At 38.6% G+C, this 20869-nt stretch overlaps 2 protein-coding genes across 3 annotated transcripts in view; one reads left to right on the forward strand and one right to left on the reverse strand.

The window, feature by feature from the left end:
* Window positions 1-1115: 1115 nt before the first annotated feature.
* On the forward strand, window positions 1116-6039 carry LOC124156143 (probable protein phosphatase 2C 20). Of its 2 annotated transcripts, none has more exons than XM_046530490.1 (6): window positions 1116-1515; window positions 1628-1762; window positions 1850-2065; window positions 2153-2388; window positions 3020-3154; window positions 3735-6039. In XM_046530490.1, the coding sequence occupies exons 1-6, from the start codon at window positions 1212-1214 to the stop codon at window positions 5112-5114; spliced, it is 2406 nt and encodes an 801-aa protein (XP_046386446.1). In that variant the 5' UTR covers window positions 1116-1211; the 3' UTR covers window positions 5115-6039. The 2 variants fall into 2 exon arrangements, with proteins under 2 accessions (XP_046386446.1, XP_046386447.1); XM_046530491.1 differs by having other exon boundaries at window positions 2153-2361.
* The window catches only part of LOC124156144 (leucine-zipper-like transcriptional regulator 1), a 49222-nt gene continuing 33355 nt past the window's right edge, over window positions 5003-20869 (reverse strand). The window contains exons 12-16 of the mRNA XM_046530492.1: window positions 19693-19871; window positions 17058-17207; window positions 16713-16847; window positions 13767-13941; window positions 5003-5085 (exon numbers count right to left, since the gene is read on the reverse strand). Coding sequence (XP_046386448.1) covers window positions 13807-13941; window positions 16713-16847; window positions 17058-17207; window positions 19693-19871 — 599 coding nt within the window. The 3' untranslated portion in view covers window positions 5003-5085; window positions 13767-13806. The remainder of the gene's footprint in view (window positions 5086-13766; window positions 13942-16712; window positions 16848-17057; window positions 17208-19692; window positions 19872-20869) is intronic.

The following is a 20869-nucleotide window of genomic DNA, read 5'->3' on the forward strand; positions in this document are numbered from 1 at the left end:
AGAATTATAATAAACATCAAATGTCAGAGGCTAAATTTAAATGCACAAAATAAGGAAATGAAGCCTAAAAACGGCACCAATAAGAATAGAACTTAAAAACAAAAATGCTGGGAATCAACCACTAAAGGTCTGCACTTCACGTAGGTTGCTACGACTTCGTGAGGCGGACGGGTTTCACACATGACAGAGACCATAAAAATCTATTTCATAAAGATGATGCATCTTCGGGAACGAGAGACTTTAAAATTGGAGGGGCTTGGTTAAATAGTGTATGATTGATAAAACTGTACTAAAAGCCCCAAAACTGCATTAATATTTTCACACGTCTATGCAAAAGATTTCTGCACAAGACTGATCCACACGTATTGCATCTATTTACGCTTTAAATGGCGCAATCGCTAGATAAAATTGGATTTTGAATAAAAATTGTGCAATAATTATCTTTTGTGGAAATAATAGATTATTATGGCAATGGCAATTCCTGTTCCCGAAGTATAAACACCATCTGAGCACTGACGTGAACTTAGCAAAAATAATAAGAAATAAACGCTAGATTGGTAATCCTAGTATTTTTACGAGACAATAAAACTCAAACGAAATACCTAATCTGCAACTCCATTGAAAGTTATCTCAAAACTGGCACTAAAAACACTTCTGTTTACATCGCCTGGCAGCATTGGAAATTTTCTAAATTTGCTAATCTGGTACCATAATACAATAAATTACAGATGAGGCATAATAGAAAGATAGAAAATCTCCATATATACACTTACCAAAGACGTAACAACCAGGAACGGGGACGAATTTCACCAATATTTCTTTCCCGGCAACAACACAAAATTCAAAACACTCGCATGTGGATCACATTCAAAACACGTCGTCAGTCATTTGTCATCAACTCAAATACTGAACGGGCCGTTGAAATCCAATCGTGGAGTTAAGCACATAAAATTGCATTCAATATTTTAAAATAAATAAATATGTACTTTTTACATTCATCATGTCATCAAATAAGCCAATTTGTAACTTTTATAGTTTGCAGGTTGTGTGACGTCATGTGTCCTCCACCAATGAATTTCAAACTTTCCCTTCCTACATTGACGTAGCGAACAGCTTGCTTACGCCACCTGCGCCATACTGTACTGTAACGCTATGGCCTAGTTCACAAGTTTGTTATTATTTTACTATTTGTTTGTGTGAAGTTACTTGATATGGCACCAACGATTGGAGTTAATTTGCGTGTTACGGGCCACTGTAATCAAGGTGGCCGAAAACATATGGAGGATATGTTTTCAGTCGCCTATCAGCAAACGGAAGACGAGAAAGATTTAGAATACGCATACTTCGGAATATTTGATGGGCATGGTGGGCGGGAGGCTGCTTCATTCGCTAAAGAACACCTAATGGACTCAATTGTCAGTCAGAAAAAGTTTTGGTCTGATGATGACGAGGATGTAATGAAAGCAATTCGGGATGGGTTTATATCAACCCATTATGCCATGTGGAGAGAATTGGGTAAGTTAACTTAAGATGATCTATTATTATATGACCTTATTTATGTAATAAACTTTGCCCTACCCTACGTTCAGAATTTTATTTTTTAATAATGGATTTCATTCATCATCAGAAAAGTGGCCGAAAACCATGTCTGGCTTGCCTAGCACTTCAGGGACAACAGCCAGTATTGCATTCATAAGGAAGGGGAAAATTTACATTGGGCATGTAGGAGATTCCTCCGTAGTGATAGGGTATCAGAATAAAGGTGAGTTTAATAATGATACAAGTATTGTGAGTATTTTTCCTTATACAAACGCATTATCGGCAATCATAACAATTGTATATTCATTAGGTGAAACGGAATGGATGGCCAAATCGTTGACCAGAGATCATAAACCTGAAAGTGAAGACGAGACCGATCGTATTAAGCAATGTGGTGGGAAAGTTGTGTACAAATCGGGAGTTCCTAGGGTAGTTTGGAACCGCCCTAGAATTGGACACAAAGGACCTGTTCGTCGCTCTACTCATATTGATGAAATTCCTTTCTTGGCAGTCGCGAGGTCATTAGGTTGGTACTTTAATACATCTTGTAAAAATAACACCATTTTTAGTCACGATAATGTCATTGTCGACTGTCTTCCTATTGACTTCATAGGAGACCTTTGGAGCTACAATTCTGCCTTGAACCAATTCGTTGTTTCTCCTGAGCCTGATGTGGAGGTGATACCTGTAGACATATCAAAGCATCGCTGTTTGATATTGGGAACAGATGGTCTTTGGAACATGTTGAGCCCACAAGCTGCCGTTGACGTGGTGCATGCTACAGAATGCCATAATGTTCTCTATGCTGTGTCATCATCACACGTGAGTGCTCAGATGCGTTGCATGGAAGTAAGACTTGATTTAGTTTTTTTCTTTACATTTTGCGTAGTTTAATGACTGATGTAAATGTTTTCTCTTCTTTTTCTTCATATCCTGCCTGATATAACCTTTGATAAACTTTTTAAAGTCGTAGCCATAAAAGCAAGATGAATTAGTATTTTGAGAATCACACCGACTAAGCCATGGGCTGAATTTATTATCTGCTAGATGTAACCACCTTCTTCATGAATGTGTTCCTTTTTATGTCAATTTGCTAAATTTTATCGCATGGTTATTTTTTAATAAAGGTTAACCATATAATTTTTTATTAGGTGGGCAATGATACTGGTTCTTCATATGCTGGTATAGAGTAATAACTTCTTTCTTTGAGAATCTGCCTTTAAGAATATTTACTTCAAGTCTGTTATTTCAGTGCTGTAGTCATTCAATTATGCCTTGGTCAATGGTAGCTCAATTGGAATGTTTAAGTAGGTGATTCTCTGAAATCAGAGGGCACTGTTATTTTTTTCTTTGAGGACAAATTTTATTGTAATTGCACTTTAAAATGCTTGGTCTGTTATATGAATAAATTAAATCATAGTTATTATTGGACCTAGATGTAAAATTTAGTTTGCTTATGTAATTTTGCAATCATTTTCAGAACTTGAACTGGATCAACCCATCAAAAAGACTTGTGGATACTGCACTTGAGAAATGGAATTCTAGTAAGCTAATTGCTGACAACACGAGTGTAGTGACCCTGATGTTAGACCCACCAGGACCACCCCGTGCTCAGGTGATTACTATTCTTCCAGATTGGCTAAAACTATTTAAATATAGTAGTCATACCATTGGCGTTTGCCTTGTGGGCATTAATTAAAGAGCAGATGCTACATGTAATCCTCATCTCATTCTACTAATTAAACATTCTGCTTCCATACAGTCTCAGCGAATTACATGGTGCAGCAAGAATAACATGTGTCTTATTTAGCGAACAGTACTTTTATTTAGTCAATCATTTTCAAATTTTTGTTAACATCACATAATCATCATTTTGTTAAGCTCAGGTTTCTTGCTTTGTTGAAGTGAAGTTCACTTCACCAAACATCTTAAGATTGCTATCGTCAACTATTACATTGTCCATTTGAATTACTTTTGCTTGAGTTTTTGTTTACATCAAGGGATTGTTATTTCTTTAACATTTTGAACATTTGTGCGACAATATCATAATCATGCATGTCTCAAATGCGTTTGTACAGTTAGAAGTCACTGGTTTAAGTCATATTAGATAAAAATTCACTCCCACCTGGTGTTCATTCAAGTGGCTCTGTTAAAAAGTCAAGAAATGAACCTTATTCTTTGTGTTGTCCTTACAGGTGTTGAGGAAGCAGCAAGTAAGTCAGAGCCACAGTCTATCTGAGCCATCTGTGCATGGAGTTGAACCAGTGACAAGTTCACCATCAGACATCCAGAACACCTCTCAGATGGATGAGTCTCCGAGGACATCATCAGCACGGGCATCACCATCGGAGGAACATACCAGTGACAGTGGATATAATGGCACTTCCTCTACAGGTGGTGTTGTGATTTTCACTCGCTATCCCTCTCCTCCACAGCAGAACATGGATGCTGGAAACCTTAAAGGCAGTGATAACAATAAGCTGTCATCAACATCTCAGTCCCACCAGTCTCATGATGGAAGTGCTGAAGGCCCTTCATCTGGGGGTAGTGATGCCAGTGGTAGGGTACGGGAAGTAGGTGACATCTTGCACGGTCCCAGTTGCTCCCAAAAGCATGACACTACATTCGTTCGTAAAACACACCGTTTGACCCATGTCCAAAAATCTCAGGAGCCACCACCTGGGGGGTCTGGATGCCCTCCCTTGATTCCCAATGCTGGGGACAATCAGAGCCCTGAGATTCAGAGCAATGAAGTGTCCAGTTCCTTAAGTGAGGACAAATGCAAGTCCCACTCTGAGGCTGTGAGTATTAACGGTGCTGAGAGCAATGTCCCCTTAGTCAGTAGTGGCCAAAACTTTGATGCAACGTCTAAGCATAAGAAATGCTGGTTTCTCAGAAGGAGGACACGTTCAGAGGACAGGTACTCCAATTTGGCAAAGACGGCAGGGCCTGTGAATGATGTGTTGAACGAATGTGTGGCGTGGCCCAGTGCAGCATCACAACCAGATTTGGTGAAAAGTATGAGACGAAGGCTACTGTCCATGGGGGATATGGGTAAAGCTTGGGCCACAGATAACAACTTTGCTCAGTCATCTGGTGGGATGAGGTGCTGTGGGCAACGCTTAGGCCTCAGTGTAAGTAAGGCGGAGAGGCGCAGGGCCATCATTACACCCAGGCGAGGACGTTCGCGGCCCTTAGATCCCTGTGCGGCCGACAACAGTCTTAATGACTCCATTCCTAAAGATCCTGTGATGAACCCTGCCCCGTCAGATGAGAATGCTGTGACACTTAACAATGGTAACTTGCCCACCGAGTCTCGGGTAATTGGGCTGACAAAATCATGCCGCGTGGTGCTGCAGAGGTCACCCATGCCACCAACCTTGTTGAAAATTAGAAGGCACAGCCAAAAGAAACGCAATTCCCTCTCCATCAGACAGAACCCAGTCCCCAAGTCCATGAAACATCCCCAAGTGCACTGCGGCAATGGCGGAGCACTGAGAAGGTCTTGGGCGAGTGGCAGTTGTCCCAAGCAGGGGCCAATGATCACTAGAAGTAGGAGAAAGGATGATGCATGATCTACAGGCTGTATGGTCTTTCAGTTACACACATGTTGACAAGAGGGCAGCTTCCTTAGTCACTCCTCTTTGATTTTTTATATTTTACAAATATTTTAAGCATGAACCTCTTTGAATTTACCCAAAGCAATTATGAATTTCTTAACCATTTTTAAGTAAATAGAAACCAAATCATGAATGGATAAAGAGTGTATATGACATTGAATTTTATGGTGAGATTGTGATTTTGTAAGATTATGGCATGCAACTTGCCAGTGAGTAAGAGGTTACATATTAATTTTTTATATGAATGGTTGGATATTCTTGGTGGCTGTGTCATGTTTAGATCTTTTAAGTCTGCATTGCTAGAGTAATAATGAATATTGTCCAGCCTCAAAAGATTTCACTTCAGGGAAGTGGTCCATTTTAATCTTTGCCAACGAGTGTTAAATGCTTTCAAGAGAAAACCAGTATTTTAAATACAAGTTTTTCATAGATGGAACAGTGATATGATCACCATTTGATTTTTTTACCTGTGAGCATGAAGTTCACTCACATGGTAAGAGTAATATTTTTATAATGTAGATGTTCTTAATGTTCACGTTTAACATTGCTTGTGAAACTTCATCCATGAGGTGCAGCCTATTGATAAGCCATAACTTTGGTGTAGTGTTCCTATTATTGAAATTTCTCTACAAGCTTTATCTAGATCACTGACGCTGAAGTTCTCATTAAAGTATAAATAATCTTGTTGAAACATGTATTCCAAAGAACACAGCTACAATTTTACCTCCAAAAATACAGGTTATCTCTGTTGGTTGATGAATTTCTTTGTTAAATCATTGTGTAAAGTTTTTGGGATGTTGCATTTGTTTGCATGAGAATTTTGTTATATCCCAACCAATTTTATTTATTAAAAGCAATGTTGCTGTTGATATGTCTCCAACCAGTGTTTCTTTTCCCAATGCTTCTGTTAGCTATGCTTGGTTATTACATCCCAGAAAAATGGTAAAGGAAAACACGTTCCATGTAAATAAAAGCACTGAAGCTAATGACCTTTAACAAAAATTAGGACCGAATGACATAATGGCACCAAAATACTAATCTAATCTAAAGGCATTCAAACTAATCAACAAAAAAAGGGTAGTGAAGTCCATAACCATAGACCTGATGGATTCCTGAAGTCGAATGTGGGATGGGAGAAGGTTAAAAATGACTCCTCCAAACCCATTGGCTTAATATTTTTGAAAAAATAGAATTAGGACATCTTGACCTTTTATTATATATTTTTAAACTATTTCTCTGCAAGTAGATTTTCTAATTTTTATTAATCAATAAAAACGTAAGGGGAACATTTCAGAACTTAATTTTTCCATTAGCGAGGCTTTCATTCACACAGCTGCTTCCTCAAAAACTTTATTAAGTCAGGTGCTGAATCTCAGTTTTCAGTAACAGGATTTCTTTCGTGTAATCATCAAGCGTTAGAAAGGATATAGTTCTTCAACATAATCGGCTTCATACATAGATACAAGAAGTAATAAGGGCTCAGGGCCCTGCGAGGGTACAACGCACCGGGGCCGGGACCCAGCAATCGTGCTGATTCGCCCGATCATCCGGGGAGGGGGTTGGAAAGGAAGGAAAGAGGCGCCACCGCGGTAGGAACCCGACGATGCCTCTGGGGTAGGGAAAAGGTTGGATGGGATGGGGAAAACACTTAAATGCTTTAGAAGCCAAAAGGGCCCACACACTTACAAAACCAGGCGTCAGCCATTGCTGTGTCAGCGACTTTAGAGAATTATCCTATGAGGAAGAATAATCCAACGATCAAATCGCTAGATTGCTAGACAAAGATACAGTCAGCATACCTATGTAAGTGATACTACAAAAACTCCAGCACCAGGGAGCAGTCAAAACCAATTATGCCATTTTGAAGGTGAGGCCATATCACTCTAGTTATACATAACCCAGAAGTTTAATGGTAGCACTAACTATTATGAAGTAATTTTCAAAGATTTTAGACTATATGTCCCTGTATTGAATGATTCTTTGGTACAGCTTCCCACAATATGAATTAGCCGCAACTTACACCTCTCATCTCTCAAGTCAATAAGATTATTCTAAAGTCTTAAGGACTTCATGGAAAGAGTCCTTCCTCAATTTCATAACACGCAGTTGCAATTCATCAATCTATTCTACACCCAAATCTACATTTTAATTTTTGTAATAACTGGATACTGCTGCGTTTAATATCACAAAAAAAAACAGTTGGCCTTTTCTCTATTTTCTTCTTAATTATGTAGAATTCTGGGATAGAACACACAAAAGGTTACATTGGTTGGGTGAAAGTGAGCCTACAAAAGCAGTAATGATCTATCCTGTCTCTCCCACTCCCTTTCTTGACTGCATAGTTAAGTCTGTCAGTCGTTCTGATCCACCTCTCTAATCAACAAAGGTTATTGACACTGGCACAATGCCACCCCACCTAGATTGCATACATACGGTTAGTGCTTACTGAAAGGAAGCAAGAAAAAGCAGAAAATACCATCTAGCACATGCATAAGCATTGATTGTAAGATATAATGCTGAGTTTTTTTTACTTTTAGTAACTTCTGCAACAAAAGATGTGAATATGAAATTTTTATGGTGGGGACGCTTCAGATCATGAACAATCCCAGCATTTACTTACACAATGACAGCATGCATTACATGCTCTCTTTGTCGTTGTATTTAATATCAACTCTGAAGTCTTGAGTATCATCATACAAAGTAAATTAGAATATTTGTCATGAAGATGAAACTTTTCTTTTGAGATCGCTCATAAGTATCTTCCAGATAAAAAACTTCTGCAATGGATGGAGGTAAATATGTGTATGTACGTACTTTAAAGGATTTGGGGCCGTAGAAGCTACTTCAGTGGGCCCATGAATAGGGCAGTTTCCTTCATAAAAGAAAATGAGAGGCATTGATTGCGATTTGTTACCCACCATTAGTGTATTCATAATATACAAATTACTTGGTTTTAGAAATCCCCGTTTAGACGAATGTTAATGGTCAATTTTAACCTCAATTGAAAAAGGCCAGATTGGCGCCCATGCGATGCCACTCCACGTGACGTCACAGGGACCTAGTTTCTATACGAGTAGATAGGAGTTTTACATCCTCTGAGGTTACCAATGCATGCATGTGGAACAGAGCTCAGAGAAACATTCCTTAATAATCGCCTATTAAAACTGCCTATGGTCGGAAAGTTTCCACCGTTTGATAGAGTATTCATAATCCTTATTTCAGCCAAGCACTACCTGCTAGCAGCCTACATCGCATCAGCACTCATAGCCTTGCACCAAGGTGGCCTCACACAGCGGCAGCCAGAATCAGAATGACGTCACACAGGCTTTTCCCACCATTCATACTTACAAGGGGAGACCACGAAACTTGCTCCGCCTTTTTCACTGCCGTATTTTTTATGGCCTTCGGAATGGTGAACAGATCCCTGAACTAGTAGTGGTTCCGTTGAATGGGCCTTGTTTGGCTGTAATTAATTAATTTTCATGCGGTACTTTTCACAAGCCGCATATAGTTCTATGACATCGCACCTCTCAGCAGGCGGGTCAAGTTGGGTGGTGGTAGCATTTACGGCTACCACCCAGGGGACCAGGGTTCGAGGCTTCGTGATGGCTGTATGTTTTGTTGTCTTCTTTGTGATCAAACGGCATCAACTTTTTCATTAATTTTAATTGCGACAGGCATAGACATGAGACTATTTTTTTATCATCACAATGGCGTTTACGTATTTAAGCAGTGTCATTTCTAACACGGAGATGTGAAGGCTCCACTTTCTAAGGCTGAAGGCTGAGAGGTGCGATATCATAGAACTGTACGAGGCTTGTGAAAAAAACCGCATGAAAATTAATGAATTACAGCCAAACTACGGCCCATTCAACGGAACCACTACTACAGTCCAGCCGACGAGAGTTGTCCGATGGCACTTTAAAAGGAGGGGCGGAGAACCCTGTGCCAACATGGTTTGCAACCAATCGCTGTCCCCCAAATGCACCTCACACCCTCGCCTAGTCATACAACGTTGTCATATGCATATGAAGCACTGAAACAAGCCTGAACCACCAAAACAAGTCCTTTCTGCGAATCGCCAAAACAAAGGATTCTTCCTTTGGGCCCTTCACGCTCGTCGTCCCTTCCGGCTGCTTTCTTCACGGAACCCTTTTGTTTACATGCGATGTGGGCGTTTCCCTTTCTTACCTGGCAACCTTGCCCCCTACCCCTTCTAGCTGTCAACGGACAACTCTCGGCGGCCGGACTGTGGTTCAGGAATGTGTTCACCATTCCGAAGGCCATAAAAAATACGGCATTCAAAAAGGCGGAGAAAGTTTCGTGGTCTCCCCTTGTTAGACGCCGCATTTTCGCATGCATGAAAATTTTCATTTTTCATTTCATTGCAAAAAATACGCATTGTCACTTAAAAAGCTAAAAACCTGAAATGCGTACTCCAGGACTAATATATTATTTTCTTATTATATATTTATTAATTCTTTCGATTTAGGCAATAAAAAAAATAGGAAACCACCCTATTGTACAAGATTTTTCTCCAAACCTGTGGTCAATAATGCGCAGAGTCTGTGAGACAGCTACCAGCATATGAGTTTTATCGTCATGGAGGGGAATTTGAGCCCTCACGGCTACTGGGCGGGCTGACGTAGCAGGCGTGTGAATGTGCCTTGCTTGGGTGCAATCAGCGACACAAAATCCTAACAACAAATTTCAGCTTAAGAACCTTCACATACACGTAGGAATCAAGTGTACAAACAGTTTGAGGACAAAAGAGTCAAAATTGAGCTATTTTCTTGCACAGTAAGGTGTACGCATATTTGACACAATTCACCCAGAGAGTCGACAAAGCGGTATGAAATACAAGAACAGTCAATCGATTGGTTGCAGTAATTAAAGGTAAATGCGGACATTTCCGATGACCTGAAGCATACTTCCTCAATATAACTTCATGTTTAGCATTATTAGTTTCACAATTTATAGAAAGTAAAAGAAAAACTTGGCCTCCTAAATCGAATCAAAAACAAAACAGTGCATGAAAGATAATCTGCAGGGCTATTCTACTAAACGGGGCCATACGTATGGCCGGCCGTAAGTTTCTTATGGTCTGACCCGAAATTACGGCCTAAACCGATTCCACTCTCGAAGGGCCATATCGTATGGCCCGGCCAAAAGTCTTAACGCCCTTTCTGCAGGCGAGTATGAGAATTATAATTGGTACTACAGTAGACTCTCGTTAATACGAACAACGTTGTTACGAAGTTCTCGTTATTACGAAGCAAATCGTTGGTCCCGTCGAAAAGGCCTATCCAAGCTATAGTAAAAGAAACGTTATTACGAAATATTCGTTTTTACGAAATTACGAACCTAAGTCCCGGTCCCTGCGGTTACAATATGAACTTTATCACGAAGTTACACGCACAAGTCACGGCATTTAGGTGGATATTCACTACAATTAAGATTTAATAATCGCGCCACGTTTAAGTTATTCTCGTGTACTGTGCCTAAGAGGGTCAATTATGGTTCTTTATTCAGTTTACGCGCTACATCATATAACAGCCTTCATTCCTGCGAAGTCGTGGTGACCAACTCATAACCGTTAGGAAATTGGATGTACAGTCAATCCTCTTCCTTTGCACATTCGATGCACGAATTTTCCGAGATACGAGCATTCAAAACTTTCAAATTTCAAATTTGGCGCCTTTCGATTTGGCCGATACTACGCGGTGTGGCGCTGGGAAACTCTCGCTGTGGTCTGCGCTCTCACGACCTGAATAAGGCATCATTGAATCTGGTGTGAATTTAGGAACTGTTCAGCGTTTATCCCGTTCTTCGTTACCGCGGGGAGCCATTTTTTCGGCTCCGGATTCATCGCAGGACCCGCTATATCAGTTCGCCACAATCGTGAGTTAGCGCATACGTGTAATACAGTGTTGCATCCCGCAGGATAACCGCACTCCTCGATAACTTACCTGCAGTCCGGCTGGCGAGGGTTTTCCGATTACGGCACAGTAGGAGGAGATAACGGCACGGTAATCCTGCGCCAGCACGGTTTAAAGCCAATCGCTGTCCCCCAAACGCACCTCATACCCTCGCCTAGTCATATAACGTTGTCAAATGCAAAAAAACGAGCACCGAAATAAGCCTGATCCACCAAAATAAGCCCATTCTTCGAATCATAAGAACAAGTAATTATTCCTCTAAGTCCTTCACGCTCGTCGTCCCTTCCGGTTCTTTTCTTCATGGAACACTTTGTAAGCGTTTCCCTTTCTTACCTGGCCCCCTACCCCCTACCCAGAGCATTGTCTGTTACTGGACAACTCTCGGTGGCTGGACTGTAATTTTATCAACCTTGGAACTCGGCCTTGGGACGCATCTAGTTTGAACACCGGAGTTCATGTGTTCGGGAAGATATCAACACTCGATTGCGTCATGGCGCAGTCTTCTGTTGAAAAACGAAACGAAAATCGCGTAATATAATAGCGTTAATAATACACTATGTATTTCTTTCGACAATTCCTAAAATAAACGTTCTTACGAACTTCGTTATTACGAACCTCCGATTTTTCGGCCCCGTGAACTTCGTAATAACGAGAGTCTACTGTATAAGTTTGGTTCACTTTTTTATATACTAGTCATTTTTTTGAGAAGGAAGTTTGTTCCAACGTGAATAAAAAATTAATTATATGTTATTTAACCGAAATGGACTCTTATTAAAGGATAAATTTAGATTTTCTTTAAACACTAATCTAGCGGCAGACGCTGAAGATCTTTAAAACAAGTGAAGAACGCAAATCACGGGCGAGAAGAAGCAGAAGAAATTTATACCGTGCAGTATTATAATATTCGTGAATTGTGCATGTAATGGATAGAGTTAGAACATGACATCCTATTGTAGTTCTAACCCCCTTCCTCTCCTTCCAATGGTGTAACTATTGTCTCATGGCTGCAATCATTTGCCCCCAAAAGCCTTATAAATCCAGCCAATGCACGAAATCTAAAGATGAAATTGAAACTTTAAGTTTCATTAATTTTATTATCAGAGGCTTATGTTTCGGTAGCTGTATAAAGTTAAAACATCAATATGAGACTATCATTCTTTCCTTGATTTGTGGACGACATTTGTCCTTCACGCATCGACTTACTGAAGATTGCCTTACTGCCAAAAAAATTTCTTGCCCTATGTTTCTTAGATATCCTCCCTCATGAACCGTTATGCTACGAGAATCTTAAAATATAAAACATTTAATAGCGGATATTTCAAACTACCTACAGCTTTTCGAAACAAGTAAGGAATCTGCTAGCAAATGTAGCACAGAAAGCAAATAAAAGCCGGCTCCGGGAAGAGGAACGGGCCCGTTCCTCCGTTCACTTTAGCAGAGCATCCGTTGAAAGTATTCCTAACTTTTTAACTACAAGCGAACTTTTAGCTCATCCGCTATATCTACTTAAAATTAAGTAACAACTTTTGACGCACGGAAATAGTTAATGAAAATATCGTCATCGTATGCGAACGGATTGCCTACACGTATCCCGTATCCTCCTTATGAAATCGACGTCTTTTTTAAATATATCTAGCCAATGCCCATTGAATCCGTATGTGCTCACCCACAATATTCATATATTTCTTGAAACAATCGCTATGTAATCGATGACACTTCGTAAGTTTCTTTTATAACACCTTAGGCGAGCAATGTTATTTCGTATGGCCCGAGTTATGACCGCCTCTTAGGCAGGCCATATTATTACGGCCTTTAGGCCATAGCTACCGCCCGACTTATGGCCTTTCGCTCAGAGTAGAATCGCTCGAAGCCATACGTATGTCTCGAGGCCGTAGTTATGGTCGATTTCGACTTATGGCCCGGCCATACGATTAGTGGAATAACCCTGCTGGAGTGGTCAACTGACTACCACCGGTCACTCCAGGGCTAATCTTGTAGCAATTAATATGGGTTTGAATCATTCAGCTAAAGTTTGTCACGTATACTCTAAAGTTAATATGTATTCATTTGTATTTATGTGGAATTGAAGTGTTCCATTTATTCTGTCTCCATGAATGAGAAGTTATTTCGATTGGTCCTTAGCTAGTTACCATCACTACTTGAAGTAGGTCACGCATGAGTGAAACAAGTTCATAAATTTACACTTACAAATGTTAATTATGTACTTTCAAAAAAGAGATTTTTTGTGGTAGGAAAAAATAAGCATATTTTCTAAGGGCCTTGTATTTGATATCCTATGAAAATAAATTTAAACATGCAATTTGCTTTCTACTAATAATTTTGTCATTCTCTTATCTTCCATTCAGCTAAGCTTAGTCTAATGACTATTTCTATACAACTAATTATAGAGGATAAATTATCTTTTAAAAAAAGTCTTACATTTTTGCTATGAACGAAATTAATGAATCTTGAAAAAAGAGATACCAGATTTACCAAAGTTATTACAAGGAAAGTAATACTCAGAATTTTTTGGAACACAATATAGATAAGAATTTTTTAAGATCACCACTGATCAATGTTATTATGTAGTAGGAAAAGTTAGATCAAGTCCACATATGCATGCCAGTGATACTCCAAAAAAAATACCATGATATCTTCCTGTTCTTACCTTGAAATACAGCAAGTGCTAACTGATGAATCGTTCCACATCAACAATCACTGCATAGGCTGGTGCTTGACATATCTTGGCAAAGTTTTGAATCGCTCATTTCATCAGCTATTGCTCCAAGGATATCCAACAATAGCTCACGACTAAGGTTCAGGAACTTAGGCAGCTTGGCAACCTGTTCAATGATACACATATTAAAATTAAAATAAATTTCACATCTAATGGGCTGACTTATTGACTATTGGAATCACAGCCACAATTATCCACGGTAAACATAAATATGCGTCAGCCAACATTTGAGTTTGGCTTGACATTAATTTTAATTGTAACGAATCGTGTACAAAAATATTACTTCACACAATTCACTCAAGGAATACATCCAAAAAAATTTAACTCAAAACAAAAACTCTGCTTAGCTTAGGAATCAAAAATAAGTGGGAATAATGATAAATCTGCTGGCAATGAGGTAATAGAGCATAAGGATTTCAATTCAATCAAACCAATTTTTCAGAATAAACGAGGACAAGAATGAGCACCAAGATTTACCGCATTTGCATGTTTCTAAGACAAAATTAATGATAAGACTTTCGGAATAACCTACCAAGAGGAAAATGAATAGTTCAAAATAATTAATAATTAAATTAAAAGACGATATATTTAGGAATTCTGAGCAAAGATTTATCCTTCAGTTATGAAAAATGGCTCCAAAAGTACGTAAATACTAACGAGTTAACTCTTACTATTCCTACATACTACGATAAAAATTTTGCTGACACGTTCTCACTCAAGCTTTAATTTAATTTATATGTAATTATTGCTCCACTTTATACCCTTCTAATACAAAAGCTGGGAAACAATGACCACTATCCAGATCATCTAGACCTCAAAGTCTTTGCTTTTGATTGTAAGATAACCCTACTTCGTTAATATGTATGTACACAATAGTAAAAATAAGCATAACCTTAGATACATGTAAAATTGGTAAATAGGAATTAATTGTCCAATGACCTCATTGATTCAGCAGCAGCTGGTATTTTTCAGGAACAAACACTGAGCAGCTTGACCTTCGAGTAATCTCAAAGATTTCACCCACAAATTGGTAGACAGGGATGTTGCAATATTATTCCATTTGTGTGATTACTAACGTTTGGCATATTTTTTACACAAAATTGTAAACAAATTTTCCAAAGAAAATAAAAGCAGTGATGCAACATCAGGGACGCCGACTTAGAATAAATAATGGGGGGGCCCAAACCGGGGATCTTTCCCCGGAAAATTTATAAGTAGTGAGTTTTAAGTTTTTTAAGCATTTTAGAATAGTCATATGATCAACATTAGAACACTGAGAACTATAATCTCGATATCTAGACACTCCGGGGAAAATGGACAAGCCTGACACTTTTTTCATCACACCCATAACGAATTATTGAGGGGGCTCGGGCCCCCTCAAGCCCCATGGAGTTGGCGCCACTGTGCAACATTTACCACATTGAATTAACAGAAAACGGTACCCAGTGACTCCACTCACATAGAGAGTATTTCTAGGTCTTTTGGAACAAGCAGATGCACACGAATTTGGCACTAGGTGTTTGCCCACTAAACTTGGTCAAGATTGGACAGTAACAGATGCTGTATAGATAATTTTTTTTAAGAACAGTACGTGTTTCTTACACCATGAAACACAGTAGAACCTCGCTTATGAAAATTTCAGTGGACCACCACAAAAACTTTCATAGGTGAGAGAGTTTCATTCTCGGGTCTAGATGTTAGGATGCCACTCAATGAAGTTTTCATTTAGCTTGGCACATTTAGTGCTGATGTTCACTACAGAGGTGGATTTAAAGGGGTCTCAGGTAATTGAAGAGAAAATAGAAAAATTGTTATCATTACCAATGTTTTCCCACACAATTTATAGCTCCACCAGTCCAGTATGCAATGCTTGAGCATTTGGCTTGAGTATTATTTCACTATTAATTTACTAGAAGAGAACCCTTGAAATTAGTTAAGTTGACAGGTATTGCAAAACCTCTTGTCTCCCAGGAAAAGAAGGCAACCACCTTATCTCCAAACAATTAACTTAATCCACCTCTGGTATATAATCACTTCGTATTCTACAAGCAAGAACCAGTACGTGAAGAAGTATTGCTCACTAAAATTATCTACCAAGGTTAATAGGAAATATTTTACTCTCATAATTAGTTTGCTTAGGAAATTGAATACCATTTGATACGGTCAGAGTTCCCACAAGCAAGGTTGAACTGAAAATAGCTTTAAGATTCTTTCATATACCACATAGCAATCTCTATTACTGGCTAAATATTTAAATGCATGCAGTGATTTGAAAAAATAACTTTTTTGTCAATGTATGGAAATTTATATACAAAAATGTCTTAAAAATTTCAGCAATTTCGAAACAATGATGACGTGAGTTAGTGCTGCAGTAGAGATAAAAAAGTAACAGCCATAAGTTTTTTTTAAGGGCTATGAAATTTTATAATGTATAATTTATAAAAAAAATAAAGAAAAATGATAACATTAAATAATTGACTGCAAAAAATGTTTTGTTCCACCATGCAGGGTAAACAAATGACACTTGATATGCGATATCAGGTGGTGAATGGTGTGAGTTGGCAAAAGATTCTGTTTACTTCTTAAGTCATGTAACTGAGGTTTTTTCTATCATAGGACCAAAAAAACGTTTTCAACTGAGTTTGTCGCATAAATGAAAGTTTCATAAGAGAGGTTTGAAATATATAATCATATGAGGATATTCACAGGACCAAAAGTAGCTGTATATAACCGAGATCGTTGTATACATATATCAGAGTCATATAACTGAGGTTCTACTGTAATTGAAAGATGTTGGAAACCCAGTCTTTCCCTAAATACAAAAACTGTATCAAGATTACAGACTAGTAGTGAATTAAATTACCCAAAGATACCCACCTTAGGGAAATGATGTACAATTAAACTAAGAGCATGCTTCTTCATATCAAGGGCTTGTATTCTGTTTGCAGCCTCCAGGATTTGGATGACATTCTCAAAAGTAACATTCATTTCTAAGTTCTGCTTGCAGAAAGCCTAAAAAGATAAAAGAAAAAATAAATAGAATTTTTAAAACTCTATATGAACTTATTCAAAGAGGAGTTATTTGAGTACTTATTTTACCAGGTGAAAGAAATCTTTAGGTGAAGTATGAATCGATTGTAAAAGCAATATCCACCAAACAAACATTAATCCATTTATGAACTTGAATTTTGACTTTATCTAAGTAAAGAAGGCTTCACTTACCTGAAGTCTGTTATTGGTGAATCCATAGAAGTAAGGAGCACTAAATAAATATAAGGAGTCTTCTGGTGGCATGTTTACATCTGCATAATATATAAAGCGAAGTAGGGAATCAAATGACTGTCGGGATGGTATCATCTCTCCAATTTGTATCTGTAAATAATAAGCTTAAGTTGTATCAAACCTATGAAAATGCATTTAAAGCCATGAGAAATAAATGAGGCTCTTAAAATTGCAGTAGAAAAATTATTAAATACTCCACTATTGTAAAACAATCCAAACAGTGAGTTTTCATTTAACATGTACAAATTCAAATTGAACTGGGACAATCATCTTGTGAGGTAACTGCACTTTAATAAACCAAAGAGTTTGGTTTCACTTTCAAAGGCATTGGTTTCACTTCAGTTCTAAGGTACAGCATCATTTATTGATAGCTTGCCTTGGTTTTGCTGAACTGTTTTTCGAGGTTAAGAAACCATTGATGAAAAGCTCAGTCATCAATCAGCTGATACCAATACAGCATCACCACTGCTGATACTATATCAGAGTATGCAAATGATTGCAAAAGTTAAGAGGAAGAAACAATCGAAACACAATGGCTTTCTTGCTAAGTCACTGTGTTTCAGCTATAGAAAGTTTTATTCAACTTTTAAGATGAATTTGCCCGTTTTTTGCACGAAAAATTTTCAATTGACCCACTGGTTTCGAAGTTAGCAGAGGTTTGTGTTGTTTACAACGACTCCGTTAATTTTAGTGGTGTAAACAATTTGTTTTCGGCAAACTGCTAATAATAAATGTGGCTTCTTTATATTGAAATTGCAAGGTGCAGGAACAAAAACTACGGGAATGCCAAGCTCTCAAAGTTGGACAACTTGATTTTACGTGCAAAAAACGGGTACTTTTTTGAGAAAGAATTAAGTACAGGAAATACTGTTGAGCCAAAGATTTTTTAAAGTACATGATACAACGAAGAAATAAATTCTCTTTTGGATGCTTTTTATCGCATTGAAATTGATTGCTTTCTTTAGATGCTAGAGCTCCTCTAACTCTGGTATCTTGCTTTTTTTTACAGACAGTAGTTAAACTGCATGAAAGTAAGGCAAAGTGAGTTCGTCAGTGATTCAAGAAAAACACTGATACGTCCCTATCAAACCCTAATCTGAGGTGATGGACATTTAATTGCTTGAATAAGTATTTGCTTTCATAATTCTACCAGCATAGTTTTTCTCAAGCATATTTTGGTACTTACATTATTTATGGCATTGGTTTCCACTCCAGCCTCAATAATCAGTGTAATGGAAAACCAATTAATTAAACCCATCCAATTCATAAATACAAATGACCAGGGGCGGATCCAGGATTTCTTTCTGGGGGGGCACAAGCAAGGCCAAGGGGCACAAGGATACCTCGTAATACAAAATGAGCGCAATGATAATAGGATAATAGGTATTAAAAATCTTGCATATTTTTTAAGGGTCTGGGGAGGGCACGTGGCCACCCCCCTAGATCCACCTATGCAAATGACCATATTCATTGTTTAGTTAAACTGCATGAAAGTAAGGCATAGGGAGTTAGTCAGTGATTCAAGACAAACGCTTATACAGGGTGGTATCCAAAAGTAGCAGGACTGATTTTTTAAAAATTAATTTACTGAACATCTTGATATTTTGACTCAATGCTCTTCATAATAGGCCCCTTGGGCATTCACACACTTCTGGTAGCGAGTCTTCCAGGTTGTGAAGGCCTTCCGGAAGTCGTCTTCCGGGATGCTGTTCAGCGCCCTTGTCGTCGCCGCTTGGACTGCTTCCACCGTGTCGAAACGATGCCCCTTGAGCTGCCTCTTGATCCTGGGGAACAGGAAGAAGTTCGGTGGTGCCACATCAGGGCTGTAGGTTGTAGGTGCGGGGTTGATGCAACGAGGAAACGCCGACTTTGGCCAGGAGATCCCTCACAATCCACGCGCCGTGGCATGGTGAATTGTCGTGGTTGAGCTTCTAATGCCCCACCAGGTCTGGTCGCACGCGTGTGATCCGATTTCGCAGCACTTCCACGTAAAATCTTGCATTTACAGAATGTCCAGGAGGTACAAAATCCTTATGGACAATTCCATGAGGGTAAAAAATGCAATCAACATCGATTTCACTTTCAATTTCGAGGTTGGTCGTCCTCAACGAGCTCCCTGCCATCCCGAAACAACTTGTGCCACTCAAATATCAAGGAAAGGCTCATGGTATCCTCCTTGTAGGCCTGCGTAAGCATTGTTGCCGATTTTCCAAGTTTGTAGCAAAACTTGATGGCGTACCGCTGCTCTAAATTTTGCTCCATCGCAACTAACGACGAGGCGTCAAAACAGGAGGTCACTGAAACAGTAGTTCACACTCAACTAATGCACGCAGGCAACTGCCGCACGTCAAAAGTTGTTCCCAAGGCTCCCGCCCACAACATCCAGTCTTGTAGACCCCCTCAATCTTTCCGCCCGCACGGAAAAAAAACAGTCCTACTACTTCTGGATACCATCCTGTATGTCCCTATAAATCCCTAATCCCAGATGATGGACATTTAATTGCTTGAATAATTCTAGCAGCATAGTTTTTCTCAAGAAAAAGCACTGTGAGAAGGACACCAAAAAAATACTTACATGAACAATGTTGTCTTCAGGCATGAAGGAGCGAAACATGGCTTCAAAATAAGAGCATCGGGCAGCTAAAATGGCTTTGTGGGCAGGAATTGGTATCCCATCCAGCATTAGAGTAATATCACAGAATTCTCGACCATTGCTCTTCAAAAACGATTCCATATCTTGTTCTAACGTAGTGGCTGAAACATTCAGGTACAACATTCATGAATTTATCATAATATCAGTTAAGCTCAGAAAATATAAAGCAAAAAAAAATTAAGAATCTATCTCAGTTGTCACCCACAAAATGTATTACATTATTTACAATGAGTTGTTATAAAAAGCTATGAAACCAAATATGGTAAAACAAATAAGTGTTTTATCTTTCAAATAATTTCATTCCCAAAAAAAATCACAAAATGCAAAAACATGGTAAATTAATAAATATGAAGTAATAATGTCCTGTTGAAGTGCTGCCGAATGCCAGAATGACGTCATATGGCCTTTTTCCAGCATTCATACTTAGCCGTGGCGTTTTCGTGGGCTTGAAAATTTTCACTTTTCATTTAATCGGGGAAAATAGATATCGTCATTTAAAAATGTAAAAGTGTGAAATACTTACTCCAAGAGTAATAATCTTTTGATTTAGGCAATAAAAAAATAATAGGAAACCATCCTATTCCAGATTTTTCATAAATGTTCACATGACATAATGACAGAACTCAATATATGCATGAGTACAAACTGAATAGTATATTTATACATTAAATTCAGAGCTGTATTAAGTTTTCATACAAATACAACAAGCCAATAGCTTCTTGGGAGCTATACTTTTTGCAGAGGTATATTGCATTAACCCACTACATTATACTTATTAGCGACATCTATTTCAGAATAAGGTTCGAGTTATGTTCTTTGAGGGTTACTTTTGAAATCGTTGCAAAAGCAAGCACTAAGGCTGATATAATGAATAGGATCAAGACCGCACTACATATTTGCCAAGATTGCGGGAATAATCAAAATTTTCATGAATATTACGACCCATCCTCTACTCAGAAATCTGAATGGCGTCATCATGGCTGAGATTCCACCAGAAGTTTTCATTCTCAAGATTTCATGCAGCGCAATCGCAATTTGATATTCTGAATGGCCATCAGGCAATCTGTATGGGGACCGGTAATAATGTGCGCACGGTGAC

The sequence above is a fragment of the Ischnura elegans genome, chromosome 3 (genome assembly GCF_921293095.1).
Source record: "Ischnura elegans chromosome 3, ioIscEleg1.1, whole genome shotgun sequence".
Lineage (NCBI taxonomy): Eukaryota > Metazoa > Arthropoda > Insecta > Odonata > Coenagrionidae > Ischnura > Ischnura elegans.

Excerpts from the sequence above, each read along its gene's own strand:
- LOC124156143 (XM_046530490.1), top strand. The coding sequence starts at position 1,212 with ATGGCACCAACGATTGGAGTTAATTTGCGTGTTACGGGCCACTGTAAT. Across the intron at positions 1,516-1,627 it reads TGCCATGTGGAGAGAATTGG|AAAAGTGGCCGAAAACCATG; the intron begins GTAAGTTAACTT and ends ATTCATCATCAG. Across the intron at positions 1,763-1,849 it reads GATAGGGTATCAGAATAAAG|GTGAAACGGAATGGATGGCC; the intron begins GTGAGTTTAATA and ends TATATTCATTAG.